This window comes from Fundulus heteroclitus, chromosome 21, assembly GCF_011125445.2.
Source record: "Fundulus heteroclitus isolate FHET01 chromosome 21, MU-UCD_Fhet_4.1, whole genome shotgun sequence".
In the NCBI taxonomy this organism is placed as follows: domain Eukaryota; kingdom Metazoa; phylum Chordata; class Actinopteri; order Cyprinodontiformes; family Fundulidae; genus Fundulus; species Fundulus heteroclitus.
Window position 1 is genome coordinate 7,855,090 of NC_046381.1, and position 15,743 is coordinate 7,870,832.

The 15,743-nt window shown below is 40.2% G+C and overlaps 1 protein-coding gene across 3 annotated transcripts in view; it reads left to right on the forward strand.

Moving 5' to 3' along the window:
• Positions 1-15,743, forward strand: part of LOC105932912 (dnaJ homolog subfamily C member 13) — a 52,376-nt gene that overhangs the window by 17,129 nt on the left and 19,504 nt on the right. For 2 of the 3 annotated variants that reach the window (XM_036125178.1, XM_036125176.1), the window contains exons 5-33: positions 16-216; positions 287-493; positions 1,462-1,557; positions 1,773-1,864; positions 2,026-2,192; positions 3,292-3,371; positions 3,475-3,644; positions 3,738-3,770; positions 4,429-4,528; positions 4,781-4,888; positions 5,795-5,950; positions 6,052-6,108; positions 6,193-6,314; positions 6,508-6,583; positions 6,720-6,815; positions 8,015-8,155; positions 8,918-8,935; positions 10,843-10,925; positions 11,149-11,302; positions 11,467-11,570; positions 11,668-11,827; positions 11,916-11,978; positions 12,067-12,168; positions 12,705-12,809; positions 12,987-13,189; positions 13,300-13,384; positions 13,477-13,631; positions 15,390-15,435; positions 15,531-15,685. In XM_036125178.1, the coding sequence (XP_035981071.1) occupies positions 16-216; positions 287-493; positions 1,462-1,557; positions 1,773-1,864; positions 2,026-2,192; positions 3,292-3,371; positions 3,475-3,644; positions 3,738-3,770; positions 4,429-4,528; positions 4,781-4,888; positions 5,795-5,950; positions 6,052-6,108; positions 6,193-6,314; positions 6,508-6,583; positions 6,720-6,815; positions 8,015-8,155; positions 8,918-8,935; positions 10,843-10,925; positions 11,149-11,302; positions 11,467-11,570; positions 11,668-11,827; positions 11,916-11,978; positions 12,067-12,168; positions 12,705-12,809; positions 12,987-13,189; positions 13,300-13,384; positions 13,477-13,631; positions 15,390-15,435; positions 15,531-15,685 (3,335 nt within the window). The remainder of the gene's footprint in view (positions 1-15; positions 217-286; positions 494-1,461; positions 1,558-1,772; positions 1,865-2,025; positions 2,193-3,291; positions 3,372-3,474; positions 3,645-3,737; positions 3,771-4,428; positions 4,529-4,780; positions 4,889-5,794; positions 5,951-6,051; positions 6,109-6,192; positions 6,315-6,507; positions 6,584-6,719; positions 6,816-8,014; positions 8,156-8,917; positions 8,936-10,842; positions 10,926-11,148; positions 11,303-11,466; positions 11,571-11,667; positions 11,828-11,915; positions 11,979-12,066; positions 12,169-12,704; positions 12,810-12,986; positions 13,190-13,299; positions 13,385-13,476; positions 13,632-15,389; positions 15,436-15,530; positions 15,686-15,743) is intronic. The other variant, XM_036125177.1, reaches the window with a different exon arrangement.

A 15,743-nucleotide genomic window follows, 5' to 3' on the forward strand; every position in this document is an offset into this window, starting at 1 on the left:
CTAATTATTCCACAGCGTTACAACTGTTACAAGCATCACTGGAGCGACATCAGGAAGCCCGTAAATTTAGAGGTGACCCCCGGCGGCATCGACCAGATCGACCCTCACACCAACCGAGTGGTGTGCTCCTACGACTACAGAAACATCGAGGGCTTTGTGGAGGTTTCTGACTACCAAGGAGGCTTTTGCATCGTTTACGGGGGCTTCAGCAGACTAGTACGTATCGGCAGGAAGCGCGTACGAGTTCAGCTATGTGTTTTACTGACGTTTACTTGTTCCTCTTTAGCATCTGTTTGCCTCCGAGCACCGAGATGACATCATCCGCAGCGCCATCGAGCATGCCGGTAACTACATCGGCATCATGCTACGCCTGAGGAAGGAGCCTCTGACCTTTGAGGGCTTCGCGACGGACCGGTTGGGGAAGTACAGCTCAGACGAGAGCATCACCTCTCTGGCCGAGTTCGTGGTGCAGAAGATCACAACAAGGCACCCGGTAGGAAAGGTCCTAAATTAGGGGTGTCAAACATACGGCCCGCCGAACAATTTAGTCTCAATTTTTTTTTTTTTTCCCCAGTGTCCTGTCTGACAATGTCGCAATAAGAATTGTTGTCTTGATGCCAAAAAGAGCTCATCAAATTTGACTTTCACAAGTGGAGCAGTACTGCTTTTGCCATAGTGTTCCGCTTGATTTATGAATGTGAATAGTTTTATTATGATTCATGCGGGAAATATCTCAAATGATATGGACACTACAATGGGAAAGTAGGAGAGGAAAGGAAGAACAAGAAGAAAAAAGAAAAGGTGAAAGAAAGAGACGATAAAAGGAAGAGAATGAAAAAACAATTATTGAAAAAAACATGTACTTCGTTTAATTGAAAATCTGCAGTTCTTATATTGTCCACGAGGGGCGCTGTGTTTTAATTAGCAGATTAAGCTTCAGGTGTGGAAAAATTTAAATCATTTCTTAATTTTTATCTGTTTGATGTATTTTATCATGCAGGACAGTGCTTTTGAGTTACAAAAAATGTGAATAAATGTTTTTCAACATTGTACAATCACTGTGATCAGTTCTTATGCATAATGCACTTAAGTAAATGTTTAACTGAGTAAAAGTATTGTTGAAATTGCACATACTTTTCTTAAAAACACAGAGGTTATTCATTATATATTGTGTAAAAGTGAAATTAATTTAATATAAAAATCAATAACAAGTTCACTTTTATTAGTTCTATTTAATCTTGCAATGTGTGTGGCCCTCTTGAGATCAGATTGAGCTGTATGCGGCCCCTAAACCAAAACGAGTTTGACACCCCTGTCCTAAATGGTCATACCTGAAATTTTCAGACAAATATCTAAACGTGGAATTGAATATTTTTTTTTTTTTTTTTTTTTTTTCAGTGTCTGCTGTTAACTTATTTTTTTATTAGTACTAAGATCTCGGGGCGTTGTTTTACCTTCCAGGAGCCGGTGAAGCGCATCCTTTGCCTCACAGAAACGTGTCTAGTGGAGCGAGACCCTGCTTCATACAACATAGTCACAATCAAACCCTTCGGAGAGGTGAGCGGTCATAAAGTCATAAAAAATCCTGCACACTCCCACCCTGTCATGTTTAGCTTTACTCTGACGGATCCAAGTGTCGAATTATATTTGCGTCATTGTGATAAACTGCACGAATCCAAGCAAACAGCTCAGGACATAAATCCATAACATGCCACTAAAGCTCTCTCTCTCTCTCCACCTCTGTGTTGCTTGTTGGACTCGTGTTCCCTCAGGTGTTTGCTCTCATCTGTGACGTAGACAACCCTCAGGTGTTTACAGTGGAATTCATCCGAGGCCAGATTAGGAAGTACTCCTCCACTGAAAGGTCTGCAAACAGAAACCGTTTCCTGTGTTTGTACTGGAGTTACAATCCTGAGTGTTTTTTTTTCACTTTGCATAGATGTGATTGTGCTTCACCACAACGCAAGCCGCCATCCCAGCATCGAGCTAGACTTGTGTGTTTTTTTCCCTCCGCTGTGTCTGCAGGGACTCCCTCCTAGCCAGCCTCCTTGATGGGGTCCGAGCATCGGGCAACAGGGACGTATGCGTGAAGATGGCCCCCACGCAGAGAGGCCAGAGGTGGGGTTTGCTGAGCATGCCGGTGGATGAAGAGGTGGAGAGTCTGCATCTCCGATTCCTGGCAGCGCCTCCTAGTGAGTTTTCTTGTGGGACTGGACTGATTTTAAGCCTCTGATTAAACTGATATGTAACTGGTCTGTTTTTTGGGGATTACTGCACAAAAGTTTAATTTGTCTTTGTTGTTTTTTGACTTAAATTAAACGACAAAGATGCTGAGCTTTACAACTACTAGAATGTCAGATTAATGGATGTCTTTCACTGACCGGTGTAACTCTGGGTACAACAGGTCATAGTAAAGTTGGATAATTTTTTTTTCAACTCTGTTTTTACTATTAGCATTCAACTTTAAAGGGGACATAATTTATGCAAAATCAAACATTTTCTTTTAGCCCTTAAACATTTTTGTTGTGTCCTTTGAGTTTCTAGAGGAGGAGAAAAGTTGACTGTAGTCGGTCCAGAAGCTGCATAGATATCTTTATGTTGGGTCATATATTTTAATCAGAATCAAGTTTAATCACACTTACAAGGAATTTGACTTGGTATTGATGGTGCAGACAAAAAATAAGAATACAGTAAAATAAGAAGTAAAAAGGATATATACACGGAAGCTGTATACACTCAGCAGACTGTGTGTCAATGTAACACAGAAGCTTGTAAGTCCTGAATGGGGAGAATTATGCGTTAGACTATTCAGTTTTCTCTGTTTTCTATTACATTTTATTTTATATTTTTACTATTACGTCACAGTATTTGCTGCGGAGCTGCTAAACAAGGTGGCCGATTTCCAGCTTACCAGTCTCGCAAATCCAACGTTTTTATTTCTCTTTGGTAGTCCAAGCAGGAGGAGGAGTAGAACGCTTTTGCCCCTGCAGAGGGGCGGAGCAGGAAGGGCCTCCTTTAGATTTAAAGAGAGGGCGCCAAAAAGAGTTCCCCTCAGACGCCTACAGAACAGGGGGAACGTAAATTAGACCAAATCTTTGCAATTGCAGTTTAAAATGCATAATGTGTCTCCTTTAACATGTTATTGTTGTTACTACCATTTAAGATGGTCCCAGAAGTTTTGGAAATGTAATTCGGAAAAACGTTTGAAGTCCTTTTGGGGGAAAAAAATCGTCTTCTAAGCCTCTTGGGTATTTTTTTTAATGTTATTCTTTATCTTGTCGTTTTGCTCAGGTGGAAACTTTGCAGATGCGGTGTTCAGGTTCAACGCCAACATTTCCTACAGTGGAGTGCTCCATGCAGTCACCCAGGATGTGAGTGGCATCGGTTTTGGTTTCTCCAGCCATCTCTTCAGCTTCAATTCAGACTGAACACCTTGTCTTTTTTTTGCTGATTTTTTTTTTTGTTTCGGTCCAGGGCCTTTTTTCTGAGAACAAAGAGAAGCTCATCAACAACGCAATCCTGTCCCTCTTAGCCCAGGAGGCTGAGCTGCCGGCCGTGAACTCGGAGCTGGAAAGCCACTTCCAGGCCATCAGACGCTTGGTGGCCTCCAAGGCCGGCTTTCAGGCCTTCACTCAGCTGCCTAAGTAAGACCGCGTCACTTGTGTCATGTTTTCTTTCTTTTTCTAAAATCTGGCTGTGCTGAGCTGCTGGTAACAAGCATGCTCTGTTATTCCAAGGTCTGGTCAAGGTTCTGGACTCACAGATGCAACGTAAATATCAACCCATGCATCTCAGTCTGCCCTTTTGTCTGTCTGTCTGTATTTTATATCTTTCCCGTCATTTTCACCGTCATTTCTTTCATCTTTGTGTTGCTTTTATCTGAAGCTTTTAGGCGAGCAAGTCAGATGAGCTCTTTTTCAGCCTAACAGTCTGCCTTAATGCGTCTTGGCCTCCTTTCGCCAGAGTTTTATAAATGTTTTTTTTTTTGTGCTTTCATATCAGGTTCCATTATTTCGTATTGCCCATTCTTCTCTGCTTCTCTTTATTTAAAATCTATTTTAGCGTATGCGTTCTTCTTGGGTCACTGAGATGTATGAGAAGAACTGTAATTGACCATTTTACCTTGTAGCTCGTGAGGCTAACGAGCCAGAATTGGCTTTCCTGAGAGATTCATTGCTGTTGTAGCTTGCTGTTTCCCCTCAAATGCATAAAAAATACAATAAAAAAACCCGTCAGAAAATGTGGATTTTATTGCTTAAGGTAAAGAAACAACAAGTCACTTAAGGAGCAATGAATTATTTGTGTATCCAACCCCAGACCTGCATTTTTATTGGTCCGTCCGTTAATCATTAACACGGTTGAATTTATTCAAGCATTGTCCTTTTTTGTTGTGCTAATTTTAATCATCACATTTTGTGTGTTTTCCAGGTTCAGGGAAAAGTTGGGAGTAAAAACAGTGAAAGCTTTAAAAAGGAACCACAATGGTGTGACTCATGCTGCTATAGATATGCTTTGTGCCCTTATGTGTGTAAGTATCACTTAAACAAAAACAAATACCAGCAGTGGTACCAGTAATAATCGTGGGACATGTTTTTTTTTTTTTTTGTTTGTTTTAGAGTTTTACTAAATGTCATTTTTCCTTCACTAAAGAAATATATTCACATTAAATCTCTATATTCCCTCATCTTTGTTAGCGTGAGATTATGCTACTGCAATGAAAGACTAATAAAAGTTCTGTAACATTTGCTGTGATCAAATCCGTTTTTCCATTTCTTTGTAGCCCATGCACGATGACTACGACCTGAGACAAGAGCAGCTGAACAAGGCGTCCCTCCTGTCCTCCAAGAAGTTCCTGGAAAACCTTCTTGAAAAATTTATCACCAATGTGGTAAATATCTTTTTGGTTGTCATGAGGTTTGCTTGAAGCTTAAAGGTTTATAGCCACGTATTATGCTTATACAAAAAGACCAAAATAAGAAACTGTTGGATGATAAAATAAGGTTATATACACCAAGCCTCCATCTTGATCCTTTTTTGAGCCGAAAAATAATTTGCTCTCGGGCGCGATTAACAAATATAAACAGATGTGGCGCCATCTAGCTACAGTATTGCAGAACTACCATAATGCTTGTTTGCTTAATTTATTACTCAGTTGTAAAGAAATTAAAAAAATGCCGGACCGAGCCTAAACCTCTGCAATGCGTCGCAGAAAAAGCCGCAGCTCGCTGTCATCAGAGACCGATCGTTGTTAATTAAATAAACCGATCTACAGCAACTTTAAGAGCCTCATATCAGAGCATTTACTCACGTCAGTCAACTCTGCCGTCACATCTGAGCCTCGGCAGGTTTAACGTCCGCTTCAGTGAATATCAAGGTTCATACTGTGTTCCCAGTGACATTCCAGTCTTTTCCCTCTTGGAATCATATTTTGTTTTTTGTTTTCTTCACTGGATCTTGAACCATTCTGCCGTTAGCCTCTTCCTTGTTTTATCGCCTGCTGAGCATGAGCAGTGTTGTACTTCCTCTGTTCTCAAAAAGAAACATTAAAGGCTTTGTTTACTAACAAACGGAGCAAAAACAAAGCATAAAACACCAAAATAACTAATATGGCAGCAGAATGTGATAATCTTTCATAAAAAAACTTTGTAGGCAACCAGTGAGCTTTTTAAAAAGGTCAAATAACATGGCTATGCATCTTTTAACTCAGAAATGGTTAAACAATTCAGCATTTGTGTTTATTGTTTTTCTCCCTGACCTTTTTTTTTTTTTTCTCTGCTCTCATTTGTTTCCCCAGGACCATGGAACTGGAGCTTTGGTCATCAGCTCCTTGTTGGACTTCTTAACGTTTGCCCTTTGCGCCCCCTACAGTGAAACCACTGAAGGGCAGCAGTTTGACATGCTGCTTGAGATGGTTGCCTCCGATGGACGAACTTTATTCAAACTATTCCAGGTAAGAAAGCAGAGGCTTAAAAATAACCCACGTTCTTTATAAATATAGATTTTGTTTTGGTGGTTTACATGATTTTTGACTCTACCTAATCAAATCTCCAGCATCCTTCTATGGCAATCGTTAAAGGAGCGGGCCTCGTGATGAAAGCTATAATTGAGGTAAGCGTTTCTTTAATTTCACTTGTTTTCTAATACCTTTTTAGCGTTTTTACCAGAACTGTGTTGCTAAATGTTTCAACTTAGGAAGGAGACAAGGAAATTGCCACCAAGATGCAAGAGCTGGCTTTGAGTGAAGGGGCGCTGCCAAGACATCTGCACACGTCTCTGTTCACAGTCAGCGCGGACCAGCGGATGCTCACCAACAGGTCCATCCTAAATAAATGCATATATTCTTTCAGACTTACATGCTTCTTAAGAGCTAAATTATCATTTTTGGACTATTTCAGATATTTTTCATTACTACTCGTAAAGAGTATATGCTTTGTATTACATCAAAGCATGCATTGGTTAGAAAAGGCCATAAAGGACACACCTACATGTCTAATTTGACTGTTTCAGGCAACTGAGTCGTCACCTGGTGGGACTGTGGACAGCAGAGAACCCTGTGGCTATGAACCTCCTCAAGAGGATCCTGGTACGCTGCTGAACACTTACACTCAAGCTGGATGTTAAGAACGTCCACCAGAGCTTTTATCTGGCAGCTACAGTCATTTGGTTTAGCCTCCTCACAATTTAATGTCGTTAACGTTCGTTTGCTTTTGTGCTTGCAGCCAACTGGCCTCCTGGCTTACCTGGACAGTCCCGACCCAGTTCCAGAGAAAGACGTGGACCGAATGCACATTCGGGACAACTTAAAAATCGCTTCGGTATGTGTGTTATTGTTTTTTTTGTGCATCATTTCTACAACTTTTCATTTTCTGTAGTCTGGGGCATGTAGCTGATGACGGTTGCCTTCACTTCCATGGTTGAAGTTACTAAACATGTTAAATAAAAAATATTTAAAACCAGCAGAAGGCAGCTGAGAACACAGCCAAAAGTTTGGAAGACCAATCCAATCCAATCCATCGATTTGTAACACTATGGCCACCCAAGAAGAAAGAAGTGAATGTCTGCAGTTTATTTTTATCATTTCAAGGTCTAGATAAATGGGTAAAAATACATATTATGGACAGGGTTCCCACGGGTCCTTGAAATCCTTGAAAGTTTGTGAATCTGAAAAAATAAATTCAAGGCCCTTGAAAGTTCTTGAAAACAGCCAAAAAACATCTTGTCCATGAAAGTCCTTGAATTTTTTTGTGGGGTTGAAAGTTCACACGGATGACGACTCGTGTCATTATATATGTAATGTAGTATGGCATAGCCATGTACTGTGGATATAAATGTAGGCTATGAATATGATCAATATCAATGTAGGCTATAAATTAAGTCCACTTTCTTGCATTGCTTCTGACCCAACAACTTCTATGCTATTTAGTCTTTTATTGAATTTGCATTGTATTAAAATATGACAACCTATTCAGCGGTCACAGTAGGTAAATGCCGCCATGTGTGGTCCTTGAATTTGAGGAAATTGGTCCTGGAAAGTCCTTGAAAGGTCCTTGAATTTGATGTTCACCAAGGTGTGGGAACCCTGTATGGACATTATTTAGATGTTCCAAAAGTTTTTCCTCCTGTTTTTTTTTTTTTTTTTTTAAGTACAAACGTCTACTAATGCTTCAGAAATCCAGTTGTCACCGTCCTTTATTTCAGTATTTATGTAAGTAAATCCAGCTGCATTTTGATTTTTCACTGTAGGCGCTCATTCAAAAATCAATTAGGGGTCGTTTCACAACCTGTCCGGTCTCAACATAAAATCAAGGTTTTGCTCAAATTGTGCCTAAAATCCCATAAAGCTGTAGAACTGCTACTTTTTGAAATAATAAACTTCTCAAACTGTGTTTCAATGAATCAGCATTTAGTCTCTGGGACTGAATTCCTTATTTGTTGGTCCAGAATCCACAAGAGCAATGGGGGAAAAAAGACCATTATTTGCTGCTTCTTATTCTTTTGCTCTTCCTCCCTGTAGGATCAGCTAAATCGCAACAAGGTGCCCGAGTGGCAGAGGATTGCAGGTAAAGCAGCCAAAGAGGTGGAGAAGTTTGCCAAGGAGAAAGCTGACCTGGTGCTGATGCACTGGCGAGACAAAATGGGCATCGCCCAGAAGGAGGTAAAAAACTTAATATTCTTATATCGGCGCACACGTTCAGCTTTTGCCGTTTAGACAAATCACCGCTGCCGTAGCTGACTGTGGCTGCTAAGGTGTCGCCGTCGCTGAGCCAAACTCGTGTGCGCTGCTGTTGTTTTGCATGGAAGCAGTGTCTGCTCCGGTGTTGTCTGATGCAGGAATTACGTGGGAGTCTCAATGTGGATTTTAACTTTTCAGATAAAACATCTGCTTTCTGCTAGAGGCATTGCTTTAAAGTTTAAATGTGATCAGTGTTGGCTTTAATGTGTTTTTGCAGGAAATGAGTGGGCGGTTCATGTTATGAAACTGGTTCTTAAGACCTCGGTTCATTGTTGTCTGTTCATTGTTGTCTCTGTAGCTTAAATCCATTCTTCTTTCAAGTTTTCTCTTAACAATCTGACTTCTTTTGCTCCTGCTTTACTGTTCAGTGGCTCCAAATCAACAGTCGGCACCAAAACGTTTGATTGGCTTGCTCTCTTCAGTGTTCCTCCAACACATGCATCCACTTTTTAACCTTTTTAAGCTGTTACCCTGTTGTGATTAAACAAACAGAAATCTACTCACTATTCGAATATTAAAGATTTAGCGACGGCTTGGCACATCGGTCTCTTTAATATTCACAAAGTAGCGACCTATGACCCTTGTTGTGATTGATCTGTCTGATCTAAGAAACAATAACCTCTCTTGTCTCTATCCCACCCTCCCCCCTGTCACGTCTGGTTTCTGTGCTGTCAAACATTGCAGCAGGACAGAAACAGCTTGGTAAGTAGGACTAACCGATGGGTTCCACATATTCCTTTTCATTTGACTTTTCTCCTGATTTCTTAACAAATCATTGCGGGCATTTTTCTCCCTTCTATTCTAGCAATTACCTGTTACACTGCAAAAAGGGAACTAAAAGTAAGTAAAATTTTCTTGAAATTAGTGTTTTTCTTTGATTTGAACAGCTAAATAAGACTATTTGCCAATGGGGTATTTTTACGCCTAAAATAAGATTAGCTATTCTGCACTTGAAATAAGATGAAGAGGAATTGTTCCTACTTTAAGTGCAACAATCTTATTCCACTGGCAAATAGTGTTATTTACCTGCCAAAATAAAGGAAAAATACAAACATTTCAAGAAAATTTTACTTACTTTGAGTTCCCTTTTTGCAGTGTAGCATCTAGAGAAATTAAATCAGAATACTGTAAGGTAGATTATTAAACTTCTGTTACAGAGCGCTTCCAGGGATGAACACGGACTGAATTTGTTGTTTGTAACATGCAGAAACTCACTGAGGTGTTGGGTTATAAATAAAAAATAAAGAATGACTATATTCAGTCTAAGATAGGAGTACAGCTGCCAGTGAATCTCCCCAGCAGAGCAGTTTCATTATACTTATGCCATCGGTTCTGTTTATCTTCCTTTATTATACTGTTTATAAATGCCTAAATGTCTGTTTAATGAGCAGGAAAATTTGGAAAGCTGTTTTTATTCTTTAAATAAGTCTGGTTGTATCTTTTAGAAGCCCAGCTGGTCGCTTAAGTCAATGAGTCAGAACCCAAAGTTAATTAAAAGGCTTCCACGTGTTTTGGTTTAAGGTTTATTTGAATTAGGGCTGCACTGATTTATACACCATTTATTTATGTGGTGTATGGATTACATGTCTGAATTATAAAGATTCCTTTCTGCTTTGGCCTCAAAGCAAACTTAGACCCCGGATAATAGTTATTCTGTCCAGCTGTAAAGAAAGAAAATACAACAAGAAGACTTTTTATTTAAAAAGTTGCATCTGCCACTGTTAAGTTGTAGGTTCTTAATTTATTGACCTCTTTGCCTTATAAGACTTTTACGTTGCTGTAAAGAACATTTGTCAGCAAATACTGTATATTAACAGTATTGAGACACTAAATGCAGGTTACTTGAGTAGCTATTAGCAAGTCTTTGCAATATGCTTATTGCATATAGCGATATCGCAGTTATTATAAATTTGTGATATATTGTGCAGCCTTAATTTCCCGGGTGTGTGCCCCCCCCACCCCCTTAATGACTTGTCTTTTTTCTATTTGTTTTGGTTTTATTCTTTCTAACCAAACCATCAGTTTCATTCAAGTGCTTGTCATTTCGCCCCTTGGTTTATAGATTTTTATTAGCATTGGAATTAATACAGCGCACACATGGCTGTCTAACGTCCTTTTAAACAGTTTCCCCATTAAAGATGAGGCTGGGTTTAGTTTCCACATCCTGGCTTCCCAGATTTTTGTACCATCTTTTGTATAGAAATTGTATAGATATATACAATTTCTATATATTTCTATTCAATACAATTTGTATATTGTATAGAAATTGTCTTGTTTGTATAGAAAAAGTGCATTGATCTTTCGGCTAGCTGACCAGCAATGTGCAGTAACAGGTGGGGGAGGGGCAGCACTTTGTAAGTCTGTGCTACATACAGCACATTAACTTAATAGATAAGAAATAATTTGTGTATGAGTAAAAAATGGGTGTATGAATTGGAGAAGTGGCAGATTTACCCCAAAGTGTTTAATTTTCTTTCTTTATTTTTTGTCTAACAGTCTGCTCCTGTTGTAGCTATTATTACATTTTCCGTTTTACTCTAAAAAATGTTGGCGGTCTGGTGCTTATGCACAGCGATCGATGCTAAGCAGCGTTTGTTGTTTGTTTTCAGAATCCAAACCAAAAGCCTGTCATCCTGAGAAAGAGAAGACAGAGAATTAAGATTGAAGCAAACTGGGAGCTTTTTTATTACAGGTAGATCATTTTTATCACAAGTAACCCAAAGTCGATAAGTGGAGTTTTTGTCAGCAGGCTTATTGTGTCGCTGAGGAGATCTTTGTTTGCATCAGTAAGACTGATTCTAAACTTCTCTTAGCTGTCTGGTCAAATTGATCCATTAGCAGCTTTCCAGCAATCGTGCAGGAATAAGACCATCTACTCTCAGTTTAAAAAGAGCTTTTTGAACTGCTTTCTAAAGATTCCAGCTGGACCACGCACGCTCCAACCTCATCTGGAACCTTAAAACAAGGGAGGAGCTGCGGGACGCTCTGGAGGGCGAGATGCGCGCTTTCGGTGTGGACCGCGAGCTCGGCAACGCCACGGTCATCTCCTGGAATCACCAGGAGTTTGAGGTCTGGCCTCACTTCTATCTTGCATGCGTTTTTTTTTTTTTACTTTTTGTACAGGAATCTGAGAGATAACTGGATATTTGACTGTAAATCTGTTTAAAAAAAACAACCGCATAATCTGCAGTGGTAAAAATGTCTAATTCTTTAACAATGTTTGTTGTTTGCAGGTCAGATATGAGTGCCTTTCTGATGAGATAAGAATAGGGGATTATTACCTGCGCCTGCTGCTGGAAGAGGATGAAAATGACGAATCGAGTGCCATCAAGAGATCGTAAGATCACTGTTTTTCCCAGCTTTCCACAGTTATAGTTCAACACCAATCCCTTTTTAAAGCATGATTCACATCAGTGCTTCTCTTTTGGTCGTAGATATGAGTTTTTCAATGAACTCTACCATCGCTTTTTGCTCACACCCAAAGTTATGATGAAGTGCCTGTGCCTGCAGGCGCTTGCGATTGTCTACGGCAAGTGCTCCGAGGAGATCGGTCCTTTCGCCGACACAAAATACATTGTTGGCATGCTAGACCGGGTATGTGCAGACCAGCAGTGCAGGTGGTGGTGATTATTTTATTTTGTGTGTGTCTGTGTAAAGTCAATCAAATTTTTTTTTTTCAAAGTGTACTGACAAGCTGGAGAGGGACAGATTGATCCTTTTTCTCAACAAGCTCATTCTAAATAAGGTAACCTGGAAAATGGAAGCCAGAAAACAAATTTGCACAACAAAATTTGCCCACATTTTTTTTCTAAATCTTTTTATGTTTCGTGCAGAAAAATGTGAAAGACGTGATGGATTCAAATGGAGTTCGCATCTTGGTGGACTTGCTTACCTTGGCCCATCTGCACACCAGCAGAGCTACGGTTCCACTTCAGGTAAACGAGTTGCTGCTGTGAGTTTTTATACATTTTTCTTCTGCAGCATCGGCTGAAATAACAAACATGGACCTATTTGTGGAGATCATTTCTCACCCAAACGGGTTATTTATGTATTTTTGAGAAATATGGGCGCTGAAAATAAAAACTAAGATAATCAGCGTAGAGGGAAATTTTCAGTTCTGTTATTTTTTTTTTTTTAAGCCGCTAATTCCTTTTCCAGAAGCATAGTCTTTAATATTAGTGTTTGGCACTTCATCCTTAAAGACTTTTGTTAATCAAATCCGATAGGGCTGGGCGATATGGACCAAAAATAATCTCAAAATTTTTAGGCTGAACGCCGATAAATGCTGTCAGGCAGCGTGCATCAGCGCTACTTTGGTTTATCTTTATTCAGGCAACTGAACTAAATGCCAGACACACTTTCATCTTCTCAGGCATCTCATTAAAATGTCCTTTCACCGTAGTAACGATATAAATTAAAGCTGTTATGGGTTTTTAAACCTGCTAAACACAACTCTATTATATTTCCACAGAGCAACGTTCTGGAGGCCTCGCCAGACATGAAGAGGGAGGGAGAGAAAGAGTGGTACTTTGGTAACGCTGACAAAGAAAGAAGAGGACCTTTTAGTTTTGAGGAGGTAAGCAGTAGTGAATTGTTTTTTATTATCATTAGGTTAAATCAATCAAGATTTGTGAAACTAGTATATTTCATTTGATTTTACCTGCAGTAAACATTTGAGTTTCACTATTTAAAACAGCTAATTTTCCACTTCTTTCACGTGCCGCCCATCTGTGTGTCGTCCTTTTGCCCCCAGATGCAGGAGTTTTGGAACACGGGTGTCCTGACGGCGAAGACGCGCTGCTGGGCTCAAGGGATGGACGGCTGGCGCCCCCTACAGGCCATCCCGCAGCTGAAGTGGTGCCTCCTGGCCTCAGGGCAGCCGGTGATGAACGAGTCGGACCTGGCCACGTTGATCCTCAACATGCTCATCACCATGTGCTCGTACTACCCCAGCAGGTGAGGACTGCTTCTTTTCTGGGTTTGTTCCTCCGCCGTCTTTGTTCGTTAGGAGTAAAACGAAAGCAAAAACAAAAATGGCATCCAGACATATTAAATGTTGTGTGCAGGGACCAGGATAACGCCATCATTCGGCCTTTACCCAAAATCAAGAGGATGATTAGCGACAACGCCTGTCTCCCACATATTGTCCAGGTAAGGCGACTGTTTGCCTCTCACAGCTTAGTATCACACCTGAGCAGAGTTAGATTTGCTAGTTTCTCATTGTTTTTTCTTGTCTTTTCCAGCTGCTGCTGACTTTTGACCCCATTCTGGTGGAAAAAGTTGCCAATCTCATGTACCTGGTGATGCAGGACAACCCCAATCTGCAGCGCCTCTATTTAACGGGCGTCTTCTTCTTCATCATGATGTACACTGGCTCCAACGTGCTTCCTGTAGCGAGGTAAAAACGCATCACATGGATTATTGTTAGGGTTGCTTGATCTCTTTAGCCGCTGTGGCTGATTACAAATAGCCTCGTGAGACCATCCTGATCTCGCGAGCTTTCAAGGTTTCACTCGCAGATCAGTCTGGCTACTCTCCGTTAAAGAAAATTTGGAGCCGTTCAAAATTAAGGTGTGACGCAACGAGAAGCGCGACAGTTCAGTCTAAACAACATGGCGGCTTCAGCCGATGAAACTAGCGTTAGCGTGGCTATCGAGCAAGTTTTATCGGAATTACAGAGTATTTCTTCACTGAAAGAAGAGCAAAACACTGCTTTGGAGGCTTTTCTCAGAGGAAAATATGTTTTTGCTCTTCTCCCGACTGGTTTCGGCAAGAGCTTGATCTATCAATTGGCTCCTTGTGTTAGTACGTCATATGCTTCGTTGATCTGATTGGTTTATTTGGCCCGTCTATCACCAACATAGGCCAATCAGCTAACCAGTATTTTCGCCCCTTCCCAAAATTGCTTCAACGGAAGGTTTCCAGATGGATATGCGAAGCAAATCCATCTGGCGGAGTCAGGTTAAATTACAGATGAAACTAAGAGGTTTTAGTGTTCATATATCATCATCATCATCATCGCTTTAACTCAGGAGGTGGTATTAATATCGTAAAGGACTGTTCGAAAAAAGGTTAAAAAAATAAAACTGAACTGTGCCTTTAATTTTTTATATTATGTTACTGCTTTTATCTTTCTATTGTCTACTTAATATTTTATATTGTTATATATTTAGCATGTTTTATTTTGTTTTACAGCATTTGGGAAACCTTGTGTTCGTTAATATTGTGCTATATAAATAAAGTGGATTGAATTGGACTTCCATTCTGAAGCTGAAGATGTTTCTCTTCCCATCCAGAAAACTTTCTCAGTTAAAAATGTCTGGATTATTGTGGAGCTCCAAGCTTTATAGACCTGCTGGCGAGGCCTCGTTAGATTAGATTCACCTGTAAATTCACCTGGAACTGACGGCCCAACAATGAAGAGTCGTTAGGCTCATCGTTAGCCTGGCTCACAGGAGAAATGTTGTGGTTCCAAGCATGGAGGTGTGAACTGGAGTGAAACTTGGCAGGAATCAAACCTATAGCTGTGTTGTAAGTTTTTGAAAGTTGAAACCTGAGTTTAAAAGTGTTTTTTTTTTCTCGCTTTTACGTAAATGGCTTCCTTCACCCCTCTCTCTCGCATCCCAATAAATGTAAACATTTTGGTCTGAGAGAGTGTGCAAATCTAAGCTCCAATGAGGCGTCGCCAGCAGGTCTATAAAGCTTGGAACATCTCTACTCCAGACATTTTGAACTGAGAAAACTTCCTGGATGGGAAGAGAAACGTCTTCAGCTTCAGAATATAAGTCCAGTTTTATTATTTAACCTTTTTTGGGTTGATCATGACTGAGAATCTTCACCAAGATGTTTTGAATGCAGTATGTCTTAACCATTATCATCCAAGTGTCAAAAAAAATCGCACCTCGCATTCCAATAATAAGTTCAGCCTGTTAGTCTCTCTTTAAGAGATGCTCACGTCTGAATGACATGATAGTGTCCAATATTTTAAAACTCAAGCATTGTAATGAGAACTTAGAAAGACAGGTGCGAGGAAAATGAGGGTATGCATGATTTTCCATCCATCCATCTTTATATTTTTTTAAAATCTAAAAGTTGGCTAAAACACACTGAGAACGCTAGATATTAAAGTGTGTTATGACCTTTTTTTTCTCTTTAGGTTCCTGAAGTACACTCATTTAAAACAAGCTTTCAAATCAGAGGAGGTGATTATCGTTCCCCTTCATTCAATTACATTTTTTTTAATCTAAGAAACAAGATGAAAGAGAGGTAAAAACGTTGTTTTATGTCGTTTCTGCAGTCTAAGGGTCAGGACATCGTGCAGCGCAGCGTTCTGGGACCAGTTTTGCCCGAGGCCATGGTGTGTTACCTGGAGAACTACGAGGCTGAGCGCTTCTCTGAGATATTCCTCGGGGAGTTCGACACACCAGAGGCCATCTGGAGCAGCGAGATGAGGTTGGGAGGAAGAAAAAAAAATCAACGAAAAAGCCTCCTTTTCCGTCGGCTGATGTGG